Source organism: Glycine soja, chromosome 3, assembly GCF_004193775.1.
Source record: "Glycine soja cultivar W05 chromosome 3, ASM419377v2, whole genome shotgun sequence".
Lineage (NCBI taxonomy): Eukaryota > Viridiplantae > Streptophyta > Magnoliopsida > Fabales > Fabaceae > Glycine > Glycine soja.
The window spans coordinates 43,490,495-43,516,396 of record NC_041004.1 but is presented as its reverse complement, the minus strand read 5'-3'; the positions used below and the strand labels follow the sequence as shown (position 1 = coordinate 43,516,396).

Sequence of the window (25,902 nt, the reverse complement as noted above, 5' to 3'; positions counted from 1 at the left end):
AATCTCAAGGTTCACCAGGGCAACAACAAAAAATCACACACTAGCTTCCCACACTCATCTTTCAATATATTCTCCCTAGTAGCTAGTTATTATATTAAATGGATAGAGTTAAGGACTTGGCATCAAAGAAGGCTGCTGTTATATTTACCAAGAGTTCATGTTGCATGTGTCACAGCATAAAGCAACTTTTCTATGAGCTTGGAGCAAGCCCAGCAGTTCATGAGCTTGACAATGATTCCTATGGGAAGGAAATGGAGTGGGCTTTGAGGGGTATGGGCTGTAACCCTTCAGTCCCAGCAGTGTTCATTGGTGGAAAATTTGTGGGCTCATCCAAAGATGTCATATCCCTTCATGTTGATGGCTCTCTCAAACAATTGCTCATGGATGCAAAAGCCATCTGGTTTTAGTTAGTTACACTAATTAACACTTATATATAAGAGTTCCATACACTTAAAGTGGTGTAGAAGGAACTCTGATATGCTATTTGCAGTCAGTGTTTTTAATCAGGGACACTCCTGCTTTTTCTTGAGGGTCCTCTTTCAATTGTACCTAAACAAGTCTGTTAAAAAAATAGTCTTTTTTTGGGGTATTTTCTAAAAGGCTAACTGTATGTCTATTAAGTTGTATGATGAAACTTGATCATGCGGGAGAAAAGGTTTATGCAAGTGTAAAGTTTCTTGGATTCGCTTTTAATTTTAAAAACCTTGAGAAAAAAGAAGTACTTTGATCACACGCTTTATCTAATTTCGCCATAACAACATGTTCCTCTCGCATATAAGAGGATAATACATAGTCAATTAGCCATCAATTCACTCGATTGCGGGCAAAATTTGCTGTCGAATAATAAAGTCGGCAGAGTATTGTTTTTAATCAAAAAATATAGTATTCCATCAAAGTCTCGTCTGTTTGGTGAAAAGGGAAATAAACCCCTCCTTCGTGAAAGTCAGCTAAGCTAATACAAATATATCATCCTATTATTCCAAGTGTTAGATACAAAATCATCGTATACAAGAAGAGATTGACATGACATTAATTAATTGAAGAAAAGATAATAGAAAATTGGATAAAGTGGTATATATAGGCACATAAAGAAAAGAGACACCAGTGAGAAGAAATTTTCAGTATGAAAAAGATACACATAAAAATTAAATGGTTAAAAAATCTACACTTATATTCTATTTGTGTGTATCTCTCTTACTTGGAAATTCTCTATACAGATATATTTCAAGTATGGAAGAATAGATTTTGTGATTTTTAGTCCTATAAAGAGGAGAAGAGAAAAACTAATTAAGGAAGACATGCAAAACTGTCAAGAAATATTTTATGATAAATAACATCTAAAATTTTGTTCTTTAATTGAGCCAATTATTATCAGATATTCCATGTAATTAATCTCATATAGTTATAGTGGAATAAGACTTTGTATTATTTCAAATGTTAAATTAAGGCATAACTAAGAGTTGATTCCTCACCGCTCAATATGGGCACCAGGTGCGAGGGACAATAATCAAGTAGACACATCACTCAGCTAGAGATATGTTGGCTGTAGAGATATTCAAACTTTTTTAGCGAGGAACGTGCATGGCGAGCCCTCCTTCCTAACCTTGAGACAAAAAGGTAATGCAAGCACTTTTTATGTCTCCTTTATTATTCCTCCCTATCCACAAAGCAAGATATATTAATTTTCCTGTACGATTTTCATGCGTGTGTAGACTACATATGCTATTGCTAAGGCATCATTTAATTTCTAAAATAATTTATCTGTATGAGCATGACGTGACATTCAAGCAACATTCGCAATGACAAATAATTTACCATGTCTCCAAATTTATTAGTCATTATTCCATTTGGCTAATTAACATATATTCATCAAACCAAGACTCATGTGCTTGTGATATGTATTTGTGCTGGCACCTACCCATGGATAAGAAGTTGGATGGTTCAGTTATGATATATGCATAGGATTCTTTTGCGGGTTGAATGGTTATTAATTCTTCTCAAAATGGAACTATTTTTTCGCTCTACTTTTATACGCGTATAATATAATGTATTACATTCGTGTGTCATCTACACGCGCGAGACACTATATAAGTGCTGCATCTACGTAGAGTTCCCCAACTCCCATAATTAAACTGCTTCAGTGTCAGAGAGAATCGCACAAGTTAGTGGGTGCAACACCAAGAATCTTGCAGCCACTGAAAAAGCCATCTCATCAGTCTCTCATTCTTTAGGCATAAGGATTCAAAGCGGTTGATTGTGAGAATCAGATATAAATTGACCACTCACCAGAGAAAGAGAGAGAAGCATTTTTATTTTTTAACATTCACATAATCAGTACAAGTTTAACAAAGGGTTAATATATATGTGACACACGTTTGACACAGGAAAAATTGCATTAACTTGGTCACAGGAAGATACTGTTTTCAATTGTTTAAGTTGAATAAAATCTTGGTACTAAATAATTTTGGTCTCATAGCTAGTCTACCAATTGAGGCATATACGTGTAATATGTCTTCCAACTTGCACAACCGAATAAGATCATACACTAAGTTGGGTATCTAAAAAGCACAGCCTCTTTGGAACGTGCTTTGCTCTTGCACAAACAAAAGCGGTCCCTAATCTGTCCCTATAAATAGTCTAGCATATCAGCTCATTTCAAATAACCTCAAGCTTCATATAAATTTTCTATTCCCCAAATCTCCTCCTTAGACTGCCAACCCAATATAGCCATTGGATCGAATTCAGTCTGAATTCGGTCTAATGGTTTGGGAGTTCTAATTAAGTCTAAGGTAATCTGAACACACCTCTTCCAAATTAGACTTTTTTTTTTTTTTCTATTTCATGTGTTACATTTTTTTTGTGTGTCAGGAACAGAATTCTGTACATATATATATTTAGAAGATCACAGGGTGCTTGATCAGTGGTGTATCAGGATGGACAAGGTGACGAGGTTGGCTTCTGAAAAGGGTGTGGTGATTTTCACAAAGAGCTCTTGTTGCCTCTGCTATGCAGTCAACATTCTGTTTCAAGAACTTGGTGTGAATCCTGTGGTTCATGAGATTGATCATGACCCTGAAGGCAGAGAAATGGAGAAAGCTCTATTGAGGCAAGGCTGCACTGCTCCAGTTCCAGCTGTATTCATAGGAGGGAAGCTAATGGGATCCACCAATGAAATCATGTCCCTCCACCTAAGTGGTTCACTCACTCAGATGCTGAAACCTTACCAGGCTTTGTCTTGAAAAGAAGCACAAGAAACAGTTCCTGACACCTGCTGGAAGAATAAGCTGGCTTGAATTAGTAGAGTAGTGACCATAGTATTGATATTCTAGTGTTTTTATGTCTGAAATTGCTCCTAGCATTTAATTAGCTATAATGTAATCACATAAATATTCTTAATGAAAGTTTGATTTATATACTTGTACTACAGTACCAGTTGTCTGATTATGATATTGACAATCTCTATCACAAGATGTTTCCCATAACAAGGCAATTGTTGGGTTAATTAAGGCTAATAATCTCTCAATTAACATGGGGTACTAGCACTATAGTATACTAAAGAGCATACCCTGAAAAAAGGCTCAACCATCATTCTCCCTCTTGTCTTTGTCCCTCTTTCTCCAATCTGTTTCAAGCAACTACCAGTAATATTCAATCTTCAACTTCAAATCATCCTAGTAAAATGAAAAGTATCTGCAGTCACTTATTTTGAATGTGTGTGAGTGTGTCCATCCTTCATTCTGCATCTTGTGAAGAAAATATTCTCTGAAAGAAATGTAAGCTGCATGGTAATTGACCAACACTAACAGCTAGCAAACCCTTTATGGTTTTTCCTGTCTCAGTCGGCCCAACCACTATATAGGTCAAAATCATTGTTTCTGTCAGATTTTGTCCATCCTTCTCATGTTAACCTCATGTATTCTATAGTGATGAAGGGGGCTTCTCTACCAAAAAGTTATGTAAAATAAAAAGAATAAACTAATATATGCATTGATGGTGTAAAGGTTCTTTATACATTCATTTAATCATAAATCACTATATATAAATTTGTTGAATTATATAATAACTACTTTAGTCATGCTAAAATTGATTTGTGATTGGTTCATAATGCAAAAACTTTTACATTCAGTGTATACCTATTAAACTAAAAAAAAAAAAAAAAAAAGCATTTGAAACTTTGGAAATTGTTTGTGAGGGGGAGAATAGAATACTGAGGCAACATATAGAAAAAGATAAAATATTGTGCTGGCATTAACTTTTCAATCTCTTGGCGTTGTCCACAAATTTAAAAAGTAAACAGGGAAATTCTCTTCTTTTTCTGATCTAGTGCCACGGATTCTTCAACTTTATCCCAAGATAAAGAAAGGTATTACATTCCTTACCTTTTTTTATCTTGTGTTTATTTTTATTCTCTTCTTTTCCTCCCACAAACATCAGTCAATATCGAATTATGGGAAAGCATACTCTAGGCTTAGCAAGAGGTAGTTCTGTGAAATTAATCCTGTATTTATACAAAAAATTCTTTCCTTAATGTTAGTTTAATTAGCTATACATATGTAGCCTAGTATCTTGGTGAAGAATGATGGTTATCAATTCCGAATATATTATGAATGATCTCTTAGTCCACAGTTGAAGCGAAGCAATAACACAAGTATAAATATAGTACAAGTCGGGAACAGATTTTTTTAAAAAAAGTTCTACTTTTCCCCTTTTCAATAATAGGTGTCAAATCAACTTTCATAACCATGTCTTGTAAATACAGAATTTCCCAACTACGTGGGAAATAAGTATAACTGCCAGATTGTGCATGGTTGTAGTACTGGTCTATTTACTAAGGAAGTTAAGTGGACATTTGCTACCAAATAAGTCAATTAGTGTCATTGGTGATGACAAAATCCAAGTTATGTAATAATTAGAGACAAGTAAGAGCATATATTACAGATAGCAATTGTGGGGATCATGGAATTCCCTATGCTCCGCCAGTTTCAGATGATCCCTGTATTTAGTATCTTTCAGATTGAGCATATTTCAGTGGCCTAGAATCAGCTGAGATAGTAAGGTTTAACATAAGGGATTAGTTTCTTAAAATACCACGAATTAAGGTTTAAATTTTTGTTGATAAAAATATTTACATTTATTGTCTTAAAAAAAATATGTGCAAAAAATCAATTGAAATGTTGCCGACAATAATAAAATGAAAGATAAAATAAAATTAGAAATCATGTTTAAGGTATATTTCAGCTTATTAATCCCTTATGTTAAACCAAGTGACTGTTGAGGTGAATTCTTTGGCCTAGAAATCATGTTTACTAGGAACACAAACATATTTTTCGTGGCCTAACATACTTTGTAGATACCAAAATCATAAAAATCCAAAAATGCGACCATGCAATGGCACATTGTGTCTTTGGTCCATGCATGGGTGGTTTAACAGGGTAAGAGTGGTTGTATTTGTGAATCCGTACCGTCAGTTGGTTCATTCAACAACCCTTGTTGTGTTTTTCTTTTTATCTTTTTATAGTTACAATTTTAACAAGCCATCGTAGCCACAAACGTAGTAAAGAAACGAAGCAAACAGATCTCTCTCTAATATACACTATCACATGTCACTGATCTTCCATTGATGGCTTCTTGATCAGGTATTATCAATTCCTTAAACTCTTTCTCTATCTTCTTCTTTTTTTGTTGTTGTTGAATTTCAGTTTTAGCTAAGCCTTATTGAAGAGAAACCCAGGGCATGTTAAAATCGTGTCCGATTCTTTATTAAGATTCGATTCTTCGTTTTCGCATCATTCTAGGTTTTAATTTCCGCTAATTACCGTAGAACCGCATTCTGTTGCCCAAAATTTTAGGAAATGGAACAATCACAGAGTTTATCAATTAGTTCTGGTTTTCATTTCTACGGTTTTGCTTAGTTCAGATTGATTGAATCAATTCTAACGTGAATCCAGCGTGATCTGTGGGAATCCGATCTCTCTCTTTGTTTTTGGTCTTGAAATTCCCTATAAGGACGCTGAGAATTATCTCGTAAACATTGTTTGGAGAAGCAATTGGATCATATGAGGTGTTCACTTGGTTGTATCGGTTCTCTAGCAGCCAATTCAGATGTGCAATTTTTGCAAGTTTGCTATAATAAGGAAATTTCCCTCAGAGTCACACAGGTTAGTTTTAGTGGATAGCGTGTGTGCATGTTAATTTCATTCTTCGTGTTTATGTTTCGGGATTTTGATTTTTTTGGTCACTGAAAACATGTTATATTTGTCATTCTTGCTAAGAGTTAGAATTCTTCTACTCTGCTTTGTCATTCTTGATACAACTATTGATTTTCTTTGATAGTTAAATTTGTGCGTAAATGGATTGGAGTTATGCCCTTATGGAAATGGGAATTCATTTGTAGGTGAACAAGGCAAGACTAAATCCTTTGATCCAAGGAAGCACTGTTTTGCTATTGCATAAGCTTGGCGGAGGTGGACACAAGCTATCATGGCTAAAGGCGAGGGACGTATTGAGCTTAAATTCCGCATATATGATGGAACTGATATAGCACATAGTACATATTCTTCATCTACCGCAGTTGGTACCCTTAAGCAAAAGCTAGTTGCTGAGTGGCCTCAAGGTTTGTCTTCTTGTGGGGTGTGTCTGTATAAAAATTTTCTTAAGACTTCACAACCACTTTGGTTCACTAAAAATATATTTGGCAACAATTTGGTCATTCAAAACATTTGTGGGAACAAACTAGTTCCCCAAAGACTTAAGTGGCATTAAAATGGTTAAAATTGATGTCACATGTAGGACTGCTTTGAATATTTGATGTTACAACTTAAAAGTCTTTGGATCACCAAAATGAACGATGTCATATTGATAATTCCTTATTTTATTTTATGTTGGATCGTTGTTGTTCAATATTCTATGTACTTTGTGTTTTCTCTAAGAACTAATTTGAAACATACATTAGACATTTTTGGCAATTGACTGTAATATGTATCCGGCTATATATTTATCGCTCCTTTTAGCTACAGAAATGCGTTCTTTCTGTGTGCATTTATCCTTTGTTCTATTTGTATTGTGAGTTTATGGAATCTTTCTGTTTACAGGCAAACCAGTTACACCAATGTCTGTAAGTGACCTAAAACTTATACATGCTGGTAAAGTTTTGGAAAACAACAAAACTCTTGCTGATTCCAGAATAACGTTTGGTGACATCCCTGGGGATGTTGTTACAATGCATGTTGTAGTACAACCTCGAGTAACTAAAAAGAAAACAGGTTTGCTCAGTCTTTTTCATTGCACTCTTTCTCAAGTATATATAGGTTGCATGGATATTGGGTTTGCTCAATCATTTCACCTGTGCACCTATATTAGTGTTGGTACAGGGCTACTTGCATTACTACATAGATGCATTTAGCGACATATATTATGTTGCCTTTGAGATATTTGATTCACAGACAGACTTAAGATATTACCTTTTTTTATAACGTGCTTTTCCCTTGTGGTTGCCTTGCAGAGAAGAATAAGGAGAACAAGCAAAAGATGAATTCATGCTCATGCACTATACTTTAGTTTAGGAAGCATACATCATGGTTGCACTTGAAGATAAGGTTACATTTTTCCTATTTTTAACGCTGCGAATGATGGGTAGCCAGTGCCTATCCAATACCTTGTGGTCACCTTTTTAAGACATGTTTGCTTCTGTTAATGTTCAATTCATTTCTCTGTTATTGTCTTCGGAGTGAAATCAGATATTAGCATTGTAAAATTCGGACTTCAACAAGTACAATAAGAGTGTTGCAGGGCACAAAACTTGGCTATACGTGACTAGATCAGGCGGCCCCAACATTCGATGAATGCATACTGTTTGAAAGTAAATAATTTGACAAAACTTGGCCAAGCACCAATTGACATTATTTAATGATTCCTTGATAGATTACATTTGAGTTTAAATTTTATGCAAATGTTTTTACGTCATCAACTAATGAAAAAATTAGATTTAATTACTTGCTGGATTCCTGTAATTGCTTAAAAAACAAAAAAAAATCCATATAGTTATAAGAAAAATATTTTAATGATTATACTTAAAAACATCTTGTTTTAATATTTACACATATCTTTTTTAATCCCTTTTAATTGTCGTTTGAGAGACAGACTAAAAAAGATAAAAATGATATGTCTAAGGAATAAATGAATTTAAAAAATGTGTAGGGATCAAAATAATGTTTTTTTTTTTAAATATAACGATTAAAAAGGAAGTTTTTTTATAACTATAAGGATCAAATAGTACTTAAATCAAAAAGTTATGATAAGTATAATTTTTAAGGTTATACTAGTTAGATTTTAAACCCGTGTGATGCATGGGTTTCAATTAAATTATATATTTTATATTTTATTTAGTATTTGTAAAAAAAATATAGTATATTAATTAAATTATTTTTTAAAAAATAGTATTATATTAAAATTGAGAGAGATAATAAATTATTTTTTTGAAACATGTTGTAAAAAATGAAGTTTATGACAATTTATCTACTACTTTTATTTTTAAAGTTACTTTTAAATTAATTAAATATCTATAAACTCCTTATTTGTAATTACAATTGTTCATAAAATATATTTTAATAATTAATTCAAAAAATTATACTTATATAGATAATTACGTATTTATAAAGTTAATCTATTTGATTTTTTCATAAAATATAATTTAAAGTAACTAAATTTAAATTTTAATAAAGTTGAGAATAAATATTAATATAATATACAATGCTATTATTATAATATTTATATATTTTTACCTATAACAATATTTAAGATTTAAATAAAATGAAATTGAAAAATGTGTGTGTGTGTGTGTGTTAAAAAGGTTTATATTTTAGTTTATAAATTAATTTAAATTTTTGCATAAGTTATATAATAAATACTATGAATATGAGTTATTAATGAAATTTTACACTATATTTTCAAAATTGATCATAAGTAAATAAAAGTAAAAAAATATTTTAAAATATAAATTTTAATGCTATTAATATATGTGTAGTATTTTTTAATAATCTTTTAATTCTTTTATTAATTATTATTTTTGAAAATAATGGTTAAAAGGATAATTTTGAAAATAATGATCACTTTATAATTATATATAAGGATAAACTTTTTTTTTACTTTAATAATATCTTAAAAAATACTTTGATGAAAATATGGTTAAAATAATATAAATATATAGAATATAACTTCTCTAAGAACACTTTTTTACGTAATGAGATCAATTAATCATAACAATTAGATCATGATTAAAAATAATAAATAATTAAGATTAAAATATTTTAAAATTAAATTAAAATCTAATATAGCCATTAAATTTCTAAAAGATTTATCAAATAAATATGATCTTAAAATATCTCAATTATCATTAACTCATCATTGTCATCACTATGATTTCCTTATTTCTATGATCATGATTATCATCGTCATTGTTGCTATCACTACCACTAATGATTATTGACGACAATAATTGTATTAGTTGATGATAATGGTGATGACATCATCATGGTAATAGTAACGATAATGATATTCATAATAATAATATATTAATTGAAATATTTTAATCTCAACAGTTTGATATATATATATAAAAGAGGACACCTAATAGACTTATGTTTATAACCAGTTTTAAAACTGTATTATTATTATATTAAAATTCATTAAATTGTATAATAATAATAATAATAATTCATATATAAATAAATATTTTAGCATGCTATACTCAATAGTTATATAAAAAAATGTGCATAAATTATATGATAAAGAATATTAATTGAGCTATTTAATCGATTTTTTTCAAATCAACTGCTATTATATTATTTAAGTCTGATCAACGGTTAATTTTCAATTTTTTTTATTGTTTTCTTAAATCAATTACTATTATATATTTTAAGTTTTAATCTAATGATTGTAAAAATTTTCAAGTAAATTTTACATATAATATATGATTTAACCATGCTATTGCACGGGCTCATTTAAATTATAATTTTTTTATATTTGTATATGATATTTTGTTTTTTAAATTATACGTGTATAAATAAAATTATCAATTATGGACTAATTCTTTAACATGTAAAATTTTGTCTAAAATTAATTTTAAACTCATAATTAATTTTTGAACGTGAAATTAAACGTTATAATTTGGATAAGTGAAAATATTTTTTTCTTTTCTAATGGAAAAATTATGTTTGCAATCGTGTTTTAATATATCATTTCTCTTATGTTGGAATAGTGTCGAAATATATTAAGAAATAAACATAAAATAGAATAATTATAAAAATAAAATAAAATTCAATGCGTAAAAAAGGACAATATTTTTGTTGTCGTTTTGAACAATTTTTTATTACAAAATCTTGGCCTGTCTACAAGAGCATATTTGCTTGGGTAAATAGTCATTTTGATTCCTGAAAGTGTAACTCGTTGTCAATTTGGTCCTTGAATCGAGATAAATTACAAAATAGTCTCTAAAAGTGCAATCTATTAGTCACGTTAGTCTCTGCCGTGAATGGAGTAGTTAACGTCGCTAGTTTTCGCTGATGTGGCACGTTTAGTGCCACACAGACATGCCACGTTTACTGACAACTTACAGGAACTAAAACAATATAAATGTATATCTTTCAGGGACTAAAATGACAGTTACGCATTGATTTTCCGGAACCAATTATACAGTTATGCAGCATTATTTTTTGACAGATTATGTCCTTATGCAGAACTGAATCTTATGCAATTTTGTAACAAAATGAACATACTAAGACAACAAAATAACATTCGTTAGATTAGCATTACATCAAATTGATTAAAAGCATTCAAGTAGATAACAACATGAACACACTAAGACTCAAATTACATCATTACACTTAATATATATATATATTCCTAGTACTTGTGAATACATACAAACACCACCATTGACAACAATTGGATTAAGAACATTCCATAGACAATTGTTCTAAACATCTTCATTTCAATCCCCATACAATCAAGCTTTGAGTTAACTTGAGCCTTCCGCATTGTCTTATCTTCCTCTCTTTCAAATTGTCTTATTTGTTCCATGGAAAATGTCTCAAGTGAATCATCAACTCCAAGTGCTTCAATCAATTGATCAACCCAAATAAAGTACCCACAATATCCAACTTCATCCTGAAAAGCCCCAAATAGAAACCCTAAATCAAAACCCTCAATGTGAAATCAAAACCCTAAATCAATAAATGTGAAATAGACATACCTTATTAATTGAACAAGTGAAAAACGCCCTTCCTCTGTTAATATTTGTTCCAGCAACACGCCTAACAGCCTTTCTACCACAACCACAAAAAGAACAACTTGTTATGAAACTCTTGTTCGAGATGATGATGCATTGCTCCTCTGCGACATTGTTGATAGTAAGAGAGAACGAAATGGTGCGATTTTTTAGGTCTATTGAGATGATTAAAAGTGCAAATATGGAGGAGGAGTAGAAGAGGGCATAGGTTCTGTTTAAGGGTTATGTTAAAGAAGAAGAAGAAGAGGAGGAGGATATATGAGGGTTTTTTACTTTCGTTTTGGTCTCTCATTTCATTAAAATAAACGAAATTAGAGATAAAAAATCCACATGTCTGTGTGACGCTTAACGAGCCACGTCAGCGATAACTGACGACGTTAACTACTTCATTTACGGCAGGGACTAACGTGACTATTTTCCAATGGTGAAAATCACTGTTAAATAAACCTAATCTTTGTTTAGCTTGCACCTTGATGAATGGAGCCTGCAACCGAGAAGAGAGAGGATTTTGGGAAGTTGCAGTACGGGTAATTTAATCTAATCTTGCAAAAACACCTTCTCTCGCTTCCTTTCCATTTACGACTATCTCCTTCAATGTTGTTATTCTGCGTGTATTCCTTTGTTCCACGCTTAGATGCGAGCACTATAAGAGACGATGCAAAATTCGAGCACCATGCTGCAATCAGATTTTTCCATGTCGTCACTGCCACAACGACGCCGCGGTCTTTTTCTCTCTTCCATTTATTCCTATTATGCAATTGACGTCTAGCTTCTTTTTTTCGCCTCTATCTTCTTCTTCTTTTTCCTCGATTAATTTTCGATTGTTTTTGTCGTTTAGAACTCATCTAGCAACCCCGCAGATCGTCATGAACTTGTTAGACGCGATGTTAAGCAAGTAAGAATAGTGTAATTTTTTTTCCCTTTTCTTCCCTTGCATTTTCGTTGACCTAGGTTTCCATGTAAACCCTAATTTGATTACGAATTTTTATTATTTCAGGTTATATGCTCTGTCTGTGATACTGAACAGGAGGTAGAATCAAGAATTAATTCAAAAAATAATTTAATATAAACTTATCAATTGATTATTTGATATTGACATTTCAGGTTGCCAAGGTGTGTTCTAGCTGTGGCGTCAATATGGGAGAATATTATTGCGAGATTTGCAAATTCTATGATGATGATGTAAGGTTTCCTTTCTGAATATTGGTAATCGAGATATTGTATGCTGAATGCTGATTATGTCTTGTTGGTTTTTAGCATTTTAATTTGATGCCATGCAATTTTTTTTTATTGTGGCAGACGGATAAAGGACAATTCCATTGTGATGAATGCGGCATTTGCAGGTTAGAATCTTATATTTATGAGATATTTGATTAATAAACCTGATCTAACATGCTATGGAGTATGGACTGGGTTATACTGTTTTAGTTGTTTTATGAAATGTGGAGTTTTCGGTGTTTTTTTTTATAAAATTTTCTTATTTTCAGGGTTGGTGGTCGTGATAAGTTCTTTCACTGTAAGAAATGTTGTACGTACTCTGACCGACCAACCTTTGTCATTTATTCATATTTTAAAGTACAAGGACCATATGTAACAAATCACATATTTTCTCTTTTTATCATTTGCATTTCACTTTGGACTTGTTATGATTATGAATGTCCTCACCATTTTTTAGTACTATTGTATGAATACAGGTGCTTGCTATTCAGTGAGTGTGCAAAACAATCACTCATGTGTAGAGAACTCAATGAAGAGTTTCTGCCCTATCTGTTTGGAGGTTTGTTTTTTGCCTTTGTAGCTATTTTAATTGCTTATTTTGCTCAAAACTGTTATTAAAATTTAAAACTGTCCTGACAAGGTTGTTGTATGTGGATAGTACCAATTTGATTCAATAAAAGGCAGCACCATTTTGAAGTGTGGACACACAATGCATATGGAGTGCTATCGAGAGATGGCAACTCAAAATCAGTTAACTTCCTAATAATTCCTTCTCTTATCTGACGAGCTAAATATTTTGTGCCCAGTTAATAATTTGGGATTTGTTTCATCAACAGGTATCGCTGTCCTATATGCTTGAAGACAATAGTCAATGATATGAACTGGGAATATTTAGATCGAGAGGTGTGTGGAACTATTATTAAATTTTGTTTTGAAATATTTTTTGTTGGTCTATGTATGACCATGTTTTATGTCTTTGAACTCTAAAGTAATATTCCACATGACTTTCTTGGAGACAAGGAAAATTCATGGGGATAAAACAACTAGGAAATGAGCCTTGGAAGACATTTTGTATCAAATTTTTGCTATGATTGTAATGGTTGGATGGTTGTTGTCATATATAAATAAAATGCAACTAGCATGGTGAGTTGCATATTTGCTTTGAGATAAAATTTAAAATTTCTCTCTGTACATAGGAAAACATGAGGTAATTGTAGTAATTGTCTATTGTGAGGGATGCTTTGGCACCGTAGCTTATTAAAAAAAATCACTTTTTGCTTAAGCAGATGGTCCTGGAGAAATCTGTTGTCACTCTTCAACCTTCTGTTTGGGATAAGTGCTTATAAGAACTATTTCTTAGTTTTCTGGTAACTTGTTAATTGATTAGTACATAGGAGAAAATATAATGACAAGACTTCCATGGAGGTTTCATAATAGTCACTGGTGTTACTCAGGATATATAACTAATTGAGTGGCATCTTGGAACAACTTCATTGCTTTATTTGATATTCTTCCTTCATCCTTCCTAATAAATTATTGCCATTGTTCCTTTATGCTTTTGTCTTGGAAGCTCTTTTTTATTGCTTAATAAATTTATCAATTACTATAAAAGCTTTTGATGTTGCTAGTAATTGTTTTACTTTAGTGTTCTATCTTGATAATGATTTCTTTCGTGACCTATGGAATTTGTTTCTTCTATATTTATCCACTTGTAATTCTTGATAGATTGAAGGCGTTCATATGCCTGAGGAGTACAAGTTTGAGGTAGTTACTTATCTGTTTGATTCTCTCTTTAGTTCATAGTTGATCTATTAAGAGTGTCATTTATATGTTTGTTCATTTTTGAATTTCATATAATATGAATTGACATGGTTACCTACAACTTGATGACTAAATTTTGTCAATGCATATATATGATAATTGATTTATAGCATCATCATGTCTTTGGGTTTAGGATGCTTCTTAAGCGTAGACGAGCATGTAAGTATATCATTTTTTGGACTTAACATGATAATAAATGATATGATAATAACCAAAATGTTTCGGGGGGGATATACTGTGAGACCATGGTAGTAATCGTGTGGCTTATGGAGGCAGAACCAAGATTTCTGCATATACTTTCTAGGTGGAGAGTCATATACTTTGTTATGATAATGCTTGTTTCAGAGAGGCTCTTATTTTTATGCATTTTATTTATTCATTTTGGTAGGAGGGGAGAGGGGGGTATGATGAAATTTGTCAGAATTGATTTATTCTCAAATGTTTCTGGTTTATAACCGTGCTGCTGCTCTTAATATACAATGTAACTCTTGTTTGGGTATTTGACAGGTTTCAATTCTATGCAATGATTGTAACTCTACCAGCACAGTATCTTTTCACATATTTGGTCACAAGTGTTTACAGTGCGGTTCGTATAACACCCGTAGGATTTCGAAACCCAAACAAGAAGGTTTGGGTGTTAGTGGAACCTAATTATAAAATCATCCCAAAATTTCTATTCTATTCTTTACATTTTGTTTTAATCACTTTTGCTTATTTTCCCGATGTAATATCAAAGGGAAATAAAAGGATATACATTATTATTTTGCCGATAGTATTGGCTTATGTTGTGAAATATATTGTGACTTGTGTTACTTGCATGCGATTTGTTCTAGCGCCTTGTCTATTCCATTCAAGGAATTTACACTAAGAAAAAAGATAGAGAATGATATCCTGTAAGAATGCGACACCAAAATTCTTGATACTGTCTTCAAGCTTGATGACACTTTAGTTGCCTAAAAGCCGAGAAAAAAAGCTATTTCTTTTGAACCTGATGCTATATTTGGTGGGTTTACTCTGATCTTGGCTCCAAACCTTGCAATATCATATATTCATAACCGTGTGATTTTAGGGAAATATATTTTTAATTAAAGAATGCATTTAAAATAAGGTTAGTTATAAAGAAAATAAAATTAAAAAAGTCGTTTAATAAAACTAAATGTAATGACTTATTAATGTAATTTTGAAAGAGTTTATATCATCAAAATGTTTCTTGATACACTTTTATTGAATCCCTGTTGGGTGTGAGGTTTGTCTATATATATTTTTTTATAAACCCACTGAAGGAATATGCTCAAAATTGAGTATAAAAACTATCCGTTTCTTTTTAGTAGTTAGTTGGCATGCAAATCTCATCAACTAAAACGGAGAGAAAAAGTATCTATTGTTCTATTATCAAAACAAAAAGTATGTCTTGTTCAGTAGGGGGAGACGGAAGCAGATAAATATGTATATGACACCTGTTAGTATGTTTGATAAAAAGAACCACAATCATTAATTTGCCACCTCTTTCCACATTAATCTCATTCAAATTCTGTGAAGCTCAATGGATCCTATGAACAGAGAGTTCTACACTTTTTGATGTTGACATTGTTTTTAATAAAATAAATATATATTTTTAATGTGTTTGTTTAAATTATTTTTCTTAAAAAAAGTATATTTTTTAATTTTTTTAAGAGGCAAATCTTATCCTTCTTAAAAATATTTTTTAAATTACTTTTTTAAAGTTTAATCTAATTGGTCCAATATTTATTTTTTATTTCTTTTTTATAATTTTATATGAAACAAATATTCCTATGACATGTGACAATATAATATTATTATTCTTCATACGTGATATTTCTTTTAATTTAAGTTGTATACTTTTTATATTATAATTTTAACATACAGGATTATAATTATAAATATAATAACAACAGACCAAATTAAAAATAATTATATATATAAAGAATAAATTAAATTCATATGAAAATCAAATTGAAAATGGATAACCCGTCTATATATATATATTATATTAAAATTTATTTGAACACTCACAGCACAAAATATTAATGATGATTTAGTTGAGTAGGTTGCTGGGTCAGAACTGAAAAGTGTGATTTGTGATGGAGGGGTCCAGTTTTTATTTCCAGCAAGTTCCTCTGAAAAGGTCGTTTGTCAAGTTGGCCCACAGGCGTAAATATCCATACCAGATATGGCTCGTGAAAACGAAGCATCAGTCTCCTCTAAATTCTAAGAATAATATTATATGTTTCAATAAATCTTCTATTTTTTATATTAAGTGTAATTAATATTTTAAAAATATAAAATAATTAATATTTTTATATCAATAAAAAATTGATAAAAGATGTTGTGGGAGAATTTAAAATTATCTTCATTCACTTTTGGTGGTTGGCTCTATTGAATTTTATTCTCCTCAGAATTATTGAACTCCAAAACTGTATTAAAAGACACCAAATCTTTTGTGTACCTATCCTTTTGATTTTTCTCGATTTTTTTTCTTTTATTTATATTTTTTTGGTATAAGGGATAAACTTCAATCCTATTTTCAGGGATACAATCAAATGATGGCGCACACCTCTCTGAAATGGTCAAATCTTTTGCCATAATAAGAAGGCAATACAGGAGTGACCAACCTACATATGACCTCATAGAGTAATATTATATTTTTGTTTTTTTATCAAATATTATATTTCTATATATGAGTATACAATAATTTTCTTTTCAAAAATGCTATAGTTTATAAAAATTCTTCCCGATGTTATCCATTATTATTATTACTACTACTGTACTAAAGTTATAGAACCAATAATATGTGTATTACTTAAATTTCTTAACATTAGATCGATCCCAATGGATTAGATGCTACTAATTATAATACATTTATTTAACATACGTGTATGGTTCAATGACAAACATACTTCATGAAGAGAAACTTTTTTGTGTATAATTTTTTTTCCATACCTAAATAAATAGGTTTATATCATATTTTTAGATAAATTAAAATCCTTCTTATAGATGACCAAGTAGTATGTTTATTATATATATATATATATATATATATATATATATATATATATATATATATATATGTGTGTGTGTGTGGGAGAATATTAATATACATACATCATTAGTATAAGTGTATTAAAATTCAATATCATAAATATTTGGAAAAAAACATTTAACTCCTTTGTGTCATTAAGTTTAATGTAAGGATATTATAGTAATTTATTATTTAATTTTAAAATAATCATTTCTTTCTTTTTTTTCATCTTTATCAACATTAAATTTTCAAACACTCTTATTTTTTTCTCTCATAAACATTAAATTATCAATCATTTTTTGTCTCTCATACACAGTAAATTACATTATATAATTATTTTAAAAATAATAAGTGTGACTGTTTCAAATTCATTTAAAAATAATAATATTTATTCTATTTAAATGAATTTGAAAAAATAACTATTTTTTCAAAAAAAAAAATTATAAGAAAATCAATGATAAATTATGTTGTGTTTGTAATGTTAATGGAATAATTTATAACGTTATTTTCTCATGATTTTTTTTATGATGATTTTGTAATGTTAACAAGACAATTATTTTTTATTACCATGTCGAAAAAAGTAATCATTTATTTTAAAAAATACGTTATCATTCTTATATTTCTTTATATTCAATTGTATTATATAAAAATTAATAATTTGATATTAATTTGATTTATTTACCCTTATTATGTTTCTGAAATTATAAAAAAATAATATATATATATATATATATATATATATATATATATATAATACAAAATTTTCATAGTACATGTATATTATGATGATAGATGATAGATGAGAAAAAAATTTATATACAAAGAGAGATTTAATTATTACATTATTTTTTCTAACTTGATATAAAATATAATTTTAATTTATTTAATTTTTAAATTATATTCACGTATTACTAATATCATATATGTCAAAATGATGAAATTTAATAAAACATTATTCAATTAAAAATTATAAAATTTAATTATAAAATAATATAATAGTTATTAAAATTATATAATTGAATTTCTTCTCGACATATTTATTTAAAATGTGACAATAAGATTAATATTAGTTACATATACGAAAAATAAGTATACATGAAATATAAATTTGTACAAATATAGTTATCGCTTATGATACGAAAAAGGAAAGTTCAAAAATCAAGATGCACTGTTTATGGGGAAAATAATCTATTTCTATTCATATTTTCAATCTTTTGTGGTGGTAATATGGTAGTACTTTGACTGCTATTAGATAACTACTCTTATCAGTCCAAATCTAACTCAATCATGAGATTTTATTAAAACAATGATTGAAGTAAATATAAATTGTATATAGAAGATTTGGGTTTAGAGGCTCACCATCGTAAAATAGAATATACAGTCTCTGTTTGTTGAACAGCCAAAAAAGATCTTTTACTTGGATTTTTATATTAATACTTTTTTTTAAAAAAAAATTCTTGCCGGTTACACTTTTCTTAATTATGATCATGCGTGCTAGAAGATTGAACGAGAAATTGAAAAAAAATAAAAATAATACGTATGGTCCCTTTCGTATAGTGGAACTGGAACCCACTGTTTTTATTTTATTTTATTTGATCTGGTTGTCTGTCAGTTTGTGCTTCAACTTTCTTAGGCCACGTATCAAATCAAATTTTATAGATAAGTTATTTTTATGACTGAAGAGGGGATTGAGTTAAAATATTTTGATATGATTTATAAGTTATTTTCACAAATTATTTTATAGAGCTTATTAAAATAAATTTAAAAGAGATAATAATAGATATCATTATATATTCTTAATAGGAGAATGAGAAAAGTAAATTCATATCATATAATTATGAATGAATGATCAAAATCTAATGTTACATGAGCATTTAGAAAAATCATGTGACTTTTTTTAAACTAAAATTATAATTATGAATTAATTTCAATTATTAAAAAATTGAAATTATAATTTCCAACTATAATCCCATATCTTACTTAAACCTGATGGTAAGAAAAGCCAAAAGGTAAAAAATAAAGTTGTGTAATAAAATAAATTCTAACCCATAAATTATCATCTTCCACGCCACTTAAAAGTTAAAATCCAAAAAACATCAGTTTAGTACTAATCACAAAATTTCAATTCCATTATCTCCCATCCACTTCAAAATGATATATATATATATTCTTTAATTTTGAAAAGAAGTAAAATAACTTATCAAGTCCTAAGGTTCCAACCTAATGAAGAATTTTGGTTTAAAATCTTAAATATATAATTACATTAAATACTTAAAATAATAAGAATTTTATCGTCCAATCCTACTTGATTTGGTGAGATAGTCTACAATGAATACACATGGATTAGAAAAGGATAAAAAACAAACTCATGAATACAAACACCTACCCTTCTCTTCCCAAATGCCCTTGACAATTCTTCTCTAAACTCGGAAGCAAAACAAAAAGCCATAGCTATGAGTGGTGAAGCGCGATCCTGTGACTACTGTGGCCACTCCACAGCACTTCTTTACTGCAGAGCCGATTCAGCAAAACTCTGTTTCTCGTGCGATCGCGAGGTTCACTCCACCAACCAGCTCTTCTCGAAACACACGCGCACGCTGCTCTGCGACGCATGCGATCATTCCCCTGCCACCATACTCTGTTCCACCGACACCTCTGTTCTGTGCCAGAACTGCGACTGGGAGAAGCACAACCCTGCGCTCTCCGATTCCCTTCACGAACGAAGGCCCCTCGAAGGCTTCACTGGGTGCCCTTCAGTCTCCGAACTCTTATCCATCGTGGGGTTTTCGGATTTAAGCAAAAAATCTCTTCTTTCTTCGCCTCAGGGAAGTGGCGCTGATGGGATCTTCGGTGGAGAAATTGAAGGGCTTTCGGATTTGTTTGTGTGGGATTCTCCTTCTTTCGTTACGCTTGATGATTTGATTTCTTCTTCTCCTTCTTCTCATAGCTTTCAGGCCATGGAGGTTCCTCCTCTGCCCAAGGTATATATATGAATTATGAATGCAGAATTTGAGTTTGTGCCTAGTGAAGTTTCTAGGTCCTATGACGGAGGACTCGATAGGTCCAACAACCGTTATGATAGACTCTAATACCATCTTGGAATCTGAGTTTGAAGGACTAAATATCTGCAGCTAATTCAATAAGGGATGATTCGATAGGCCTAATAATAACTAGTTGAATAGACTATGATATCATCTTAGAATTTGGGTTAGACTTAACTCAATCTTAAAATATGTGATGGAGTGAAACTTGTCTCCCATTTACATACTAGTAAATGTGAGATCTCTAAGAGCTTTTATTTTGTTAGCTTGTTTGGATGCTGAGAATATAGAAAATGCAATGGAAATTTAGTATTTGGGTAAAACAGTAATTTTTAAAGGCGGTAGGATTTCTTTTCTTTTTCAGGTTTTGTTTTTTCAACCGGGGGGGATTGGTTGGTGAACAGTGAAAATGTTAATTTATGTTTTTATTTATTTATTTAGGTGTGGTTGTTTTATACGAGAGTGAATTATTTGGATTTGAAGGAAGACATTGAAAATCCGTGTCTATTGCCTACAATTTTGACTTGTTTAGGGTATTGTTATTGATTCAGAATCGGAAGGCTGCTTGTGGGCAACACAAAGAAGAGATTCTTAGTCAGCTTCGGGAATTGGCCAAGTCTGAGCCATTGGACCTTGAACCATATGTGTCATCGGGGAACTTGTCCTCGGGTTTTGAACGTGAACCAGAGGCTGATATCTTTCCTTCTCATGAGGTAAAGCTTCTACTAAACTTGTTTTGTACTTGTGTTTTCTTGTCAAAGTTGGTGCTGATGCCTGATGATGGGTAATTTGTTTTTCCAACCATGTAATTTTATTTGTGTTTGTATAAGGGATAGATTTTTGTGTCTCTAGATTGGATTTGCCTTGTTTTTCCTTTTTTATTTGTTCATATTGAAGTTTTGTATGTGAATTTTTGTCTGTATGTGAATTTTTGTTTAAGAGGAGAGTGTTAGCTATGATTGATACTGCTTGACAAAAAACTATTTGCATAAAATTTTGATATCTACTGGCATCTTAACTCACTTGCATGGGTATTCATAAGATGAACCTGGGGGATAGTATGATATTGGCACTTACATTCCATGTAGTATGTAGTATGATTAAACAGTTCAACAGTTCGTTCGTTGAAAAAGTTGTTATACTGGGTAAATTTAGTTGAATTATTGCTGAAAGGGTTTCATTAGTGGATTCTCCAACTTCCTACAAGATGTCTTGGAGTCCTAGCCAGGAAATATGACTGATGGATTGGTTTACTTAAACATTTGACTGGTTCTTATACGGGGATTTTGCTCGTCTAAAATGAGAATAATAGTAAAAATATGACATTTCCTAATAGATATGTTGCATGTCGTGTAATGATGGGTCATGAAAGAAACTCAGAATACACTTTAATTTGACTGACTAGAAATTTTTTCACAACATACTATTTTTTTTAAAATTGATTTCTGTTTTGCCTGGTGAAACTTATTTAACGGTTCAACATTCTTATAATTTTGAATCCTAATTTTCACTGTTATGATAAATCTTTTGCAAAACCAATCACCGTCACCATCTATCTTGCTTTGTTATTTCATGTGGCTTGCCTTGTTCTATTGTTGTTATGGACAGGGTAGGTCTTTTGCTCTTTTTATGGTAGAACTATTCAATGATAATGATGCCTTCTTCACTGTTTATTTTTTTTAAAAAAAAATCATTGTGCTGCTATATTGACCATGTATTTCAGTGGCATAGAGAAAGCAGCGAGCCTATGTATCAGGTTGTTCCTCCTGACCCATTAATGAGAACTTATACAGAAGAAATTCCATTTAAACATTCTACTTCTGCTGTTGGGGAAACTCAAACCTACGGTGACAATGGAGGAAAACCATCCATTTCTCTTAAATCTGAAACCCTATCAACTACTCCCAAAGCTGCAGCATGTGAGTTAACAAGCCAAGAAAGAGATTCTGCATTATTACGGTACAAGCAGAAGAAGAAAACTAGGAGGTATTACTATTACAGCATCTTTTGCTTGCTTTGTGTGTGTATGTGAGAGGTATCTATTATTTTCTAATGCTTGAAAGTGCTTATTTGAGACTGAGCCGCACAATTTCTGATATGTTAAGTTCTCAATACACTATATCCCAGGCCTTTAACCGTAACATGCTGAAATTATAGGAATAAAAGTTATTTTCATTTCCATCTATTCATAGAAGAAGCTTTAACTCCTCCTAGACATGTTTTATAAAAATTGGTCACAAGTATAATTGTTTGGATATATTTTTGGGAAATGAGACCTTCCTTTTTGATATATTTTCTGAGATATCAAGAATAATTCATTAATATGCAACATAGTTTTCTCCAATATGTTGACTGAAAGAGTTCAGTTCAGACTATTCTGGAATATTCGTCTTGTTATTTTTTATCACCATTTACTGTGTAGCGTGCTTCTGTAGTTAATGAGGCCTTGTCTTCTCCTTGCTATATTAAATGATTGTTGTATTGTTTATTGATATGAATTATGAGCTTCAAGTATTTGTATGTGTGAATTGTGGTCGTGATGATTGTATATATGAGTTTATAACTTTCTCAAATTATTAAATTGACATACTTTATATGGAAAACAACAGATTTGACAAACACATAAGGTATGAATCACGAAAAGTTCGGGCAGAAAGCAGGGTAAGAGTCAAGGGTCGATTTGCCAAGATGGAACATGAACATTGAAATCATGGTAGGCTGCTATGACATCATAACTATAATTCCCAGCTCAAATCACATGCACTATGTAGCATATCCCTTGTATAGTGAACTTAACAAAATTTTCCAAGTGATGTATTCTAGGATTCAGAGCTAGGATATAAGGCAGACATATTCTTGCAGTACAGTAGTGTTTTTATCATCCTTTTTGCTTCATAATTGACTGCACCTGAGGTAGACAAATATGTGCAGTATTCTGTAAATCAGAATCAAATTTACTGGGGTCTTTGGCCTTGGATTGTGTTTGGAGAGTATCTTGTGGACGACTGAGAATTTTTTCTTCTTGATTATCAAATAATAATAATAATAATTAAAAAAAAACTCAACTTGAGATAGCTTGCAGACTCCTTAAATTGGTTTGAACAAGTGTTGAACTTTCCATGGGAGCAAGGGAAAGCATTATACTTGTCTAAATGTTTGAATATTATGAAGGTTGAGGTATAACACAGCTCAGAAAGTGCTAGCTGAAGATTCATGACAAAAGAAGACATCTTCTGCAAATTCATCGTTTCTTGTTTTGACGAGGGGGATATGTTACTGGAACTGAACTCAGCTGAGGCTGCATGTGTTTTTTCACCTCTTTTAAATTGTTGATTGTTCCGCTCCTGTATCTTCTAAAAGGGAAAAAGATCTGAGAGTTATTTCCTGGATCCGAGGAGAGTACTCTAGTTCTCCCAATAACTAAAAGGTATTCTGTGCTTTGAAATAATTTGAGAACAATAAACACTGCTAATAGCTGACTCAGGAAAAAAGGTGGCAAATAAAAGGGGTAAGTGCACAAGCAAAGGACACAAACTGTCTAATTGTCTGGTAAATACTGAAGTGTGTGTTGATGAGCAGCATTATGTTCTAATCATCTAAATATAGAAAATCAATATAATCTATTCTGTGCTTCATACAATCTAATCATCTTGTAAATGTGATAACCAACTATATTCTCTTCATTTCCATATCGTGCTTACTTAAAAGCATTGATATCATGTTCGACAGATATCATTAGCTTTTGAAGTATATATGGAGCAGAACATACATTGGAGAAGGCACCGTTTTGCTGGCTAACGCATTCTTCTGTAGTTGTTTTAGAAACAGTAGCTTGGATGATGTTTACGTTCTCCAGCTAAATGTAAGCTTGTACAAGTGTTTTTTTTTTCATTACACTTTATGAATGCTTAAAGGATGTAGGGTTGGAGAGTGTTACTTGTAGACATTCCTCAGGTATTTATGAAAGTATGACGTGTATACACCAAAATAAAATAAAATAAAAGTCGTTAGATGCTACATGAATCAGCGCAGGGATGGTGTGATCATGTGGGAAGTTGAATGGTGAATTTGCTTGGAATATATACCAAAAGCCACTTCTCAGTTATTTGACCTTGAATATTTTTATCTTTTTAATTTCCTTAATATATTTTTTTCCCTTTCTAGCGTCGAAGCTTTCCCTGATTGATAAGCCATCTCATATCTAATTCATCTTAGTAATGTTCATGTTCAAAATAAGGTAAAAGGAAAGGGACGAAGCTACAGCATCATTGAAGAAAGAGGTGATACTACTGCACCCTTAGTTTTAAAATCTTTGTACTAGCTACATGAAATAATAATTCAAAATATTTTATAAGTTGAGTGAAATTCTTTTGAGTTTAATGGTTATGTATTATTAAGGTAAAAAATTTTATAGACTATGAATCAATCATAAATTAGTATTGTTTGTATGACTTTTAAGTTTTAAAATAATTATTGTAAAAATTAACAAATACATTATACAAAATAATTTGTAATTATTGAAAATGTAAATTTTTTTATACTTGTCCGTGCATAACATATTTTCATCAAAAATTACTTTGATTAAACAAAACTTTAAATAAATTATAAATTAACTTATTACGTCTCTGCCAAACACAGTCATTGAAGGCAACGTCTTACTTAGCACAGAAACCACGTACATCAATTTAAGTTTCAGGCAATTTCTTAGCATGTGCCTTCAATAAGGTAGCAGTCTGTACACAGTACGTAGACCCCTTAGCCTTCTTTCTAGGAATTACAATAATAATACTATCTGTATTTGACTAGAAGATCTTCCTTTTTTAGTTTTTATTTTGATTTGAAGGCGATGCCTCTTGATAAAATTGTCTTAGAAGAAAAAAATATTGACCAATGGTACATTTGTGTTTATTTAATTCAATTTCTCTCTTGTCCAATGGATATGTAGCTAAGAAATTAAAGACAATAGATGAATGTGTACGTAGTAAAATAAGAACGTGATTCAATGACCGAAGTCATTTGTTAATCCATGCTGAGAGTTTGTGATAAAGAATTTGGATTTAATATCACAAAATATACACTTAAGAAAAGAAAAGAAAAACTTAAATTGTAATTAAATCTCGGATTAAAAACTAATTTCATAATTAGTCTAAAGAACTAAAACTTATTAAATATTTAAGGATCTTATATATCGAAGAGTAAAAATTCTAATTGTGATGATTAAACTAAAAAAAAAAGTGAAAGAACAATGTGCTAGTATTGCACTCGTTAGTCGTTAGAACAATGCAGGTATATTCCCTTCTTTAATTATTATTACTACTAGGTAACGTTAATTTCCTTTGAAGAAGGAAGGTGGAGAAGGTCGTCGTATATTGATATATCTAGGGTAACTTACTACATTTACCTACTGTTGGAAAGTGAAATGATCACTCTATCACGCATTCATTCAGAAAACCAAAATTAAAGTAGCTACCTATATTTACTGTTACTGCTCTCTTAAA

At 30.8% G+C, this 25,902-nt stretch overlaps 5 protein-coding genes across 10 annotated transcripts; all 5 read left to right on the top strand.

Annotated features, from left to right (window-relative positions):
- Positions 1 to 686, top strand: LOC114405558 (glutaredoxin-C11-like). The gene has a single exon (XM_028368031.1). The coding sequence runs from the start codon at positions 99 to 101 to the stop codon at positions 405 to 407; it is 309 nt and encodes a 102-aa protein (XP_028223832.1). The 5' UTR covers positions 1 to 98; the 3' UTR covers positions 408 to 686.
- Positions 687 to 2,643: 1,957 nt separating this feature from the next.
- On the top strand, positions 2,644 to 3,426 carry LOC114407337 (monothiol glutaredoxin-S11-like). Of its 2 annotated transcripts, none has more exons than XM_028370401.1 (2): positions 2,644 to 2,789; positions 2,869 to 3,426. In XM_028370401.1, the coding sequence occupies exon 2, from the start codon at positions 2,934 to 2,936 to the stop codon at positions 3,237 to 3,239; it is 306 nt and encodes a 101-aa protein (XP_028226202.1). In that variant the 5' UTR covers positions 2,644 to 2,789; positions 2,869 to 2,933; the 3' UTR covers positions 3,240 to 3,426. The 2 variants fall into 2 exon arrangements, with proteins under 2 accessions (XP_028226202.1, XP_028226204.1); XM_028370403.1 differs by having other exon boundaries at positions 2,647 to 2,789; positions 2,875 to 3,426.
- Positions 3,427 to 5,359: 1,933 nt separating this feature from the next.
- LOC114407335 (membrane-anchored ubiquitin-fold protein 3-like) lies at positions 5,360 to 7,919 on the top strand. Of its 4 annotated transcripts, none has more exons than XM_028370399.1 (5): positions 5,363 to 5,636; positions 6,007 to 6,158; positions 6,395 to 6,613; positions 7,092 to 7,262; positions 7,502 to 7,919. In XM_028370399.1, exons 3-5 carry the CDS (start codon positions 6,481 to 6,483, stop codon positions 7,555 to 7,557), a joined length of 360 nt encoding a protein of 119 aa, XP_028226200.1. In that variant the 5' UTR covers positions 5,363 to 5,636; positions 6,007 to 6,158; positions 6,395 to 6,480; the 3' UTR covers positions 7,558 to 7,919. The 4 variants fall into 4 exon arrangements, with proteins under 4 accessions (XP_028226201.1, XP_028226200.1, XP_028226198.1 ...); XM_028370397.1 differs by having other exon boundaries at positions 5,949 to 6,158; XM_028370398.1 differs by having other exon boundaries at positions 5,918 to 6,158.
- A 3,757-nt stretch (positions 7,920 to 11,676) lies between these two features.
- LOC114407334 (E3 ubiquitin-protein ligase MIEL1) lies at positions 11,677 to 15,144 on the top strand. Of its 2 annotated transcripts, XM_028370395.1 has the most exons (12): positions 11,677 to 11,811; positions 11,919 to 12,006; positions 12,123 to 12,179; positions 12,282 to 12,314; positions 12,389 to 12,466; positions 12,584 to 12,627; positions 12,772 to 12,812; positions 12,979 to 13,061; positions 13,161 to 13,252; positions 13,339 to 13,405; positions 14,228 to 14,266; positions 14,831 to 15,144. In XM_028370395.1, the coding sequence occupies exons 1-12, from the start codon at positions 11,762 to 11,764 to the stop codon at positions 14,972 to 14,974; spliced, it is 816 nt and encodes a 271-aa protein (XP_028226196.1). In that variant the 5' UTR covers positions 11,677 to 11,761; the 3' UTR covers positions 14,975 to 15,144. The 2 variants fall into 2 exon arrangements, with proteins under 2 accessions (XP_028226196.1, XP_028226197.1); XM_028370396.1 differs by lacking the exons at positions 11,677 to 11,811; positions 12,772 to 12,812 and having other exon boundaries at positions 11,818 to 12,006.
- Positions 15,145 to 19,719: 4,575 nt separating this feature from the next.
- Positions 19,720 to 23,478, top strand: LOC114407333 (zinc finger protein CONSTANS-LIKE 13-like). Its single transcript, XM_028370394.1, has 4 exons — positions 19,720 to 20,344; positions 20,956 to 21,117; positions 22,128 to 22,390; positions 23,014 to 23,478. The coding sequence occupies exons 1-4, from the start codon at positions 19,817 to 19,819 to the stop codon at positions 23,108 to 23,110; spliced, it is 1,050 nt and encodes a 349-aa protein (XP_028226195.1). The 5' UTR covers positions 19,720 to 19,816; the 3' UTR covers positions 23,111 to 23,478.
- Positions 23,479 to 25,902: the final 2,424 nt, after the last annotated feature.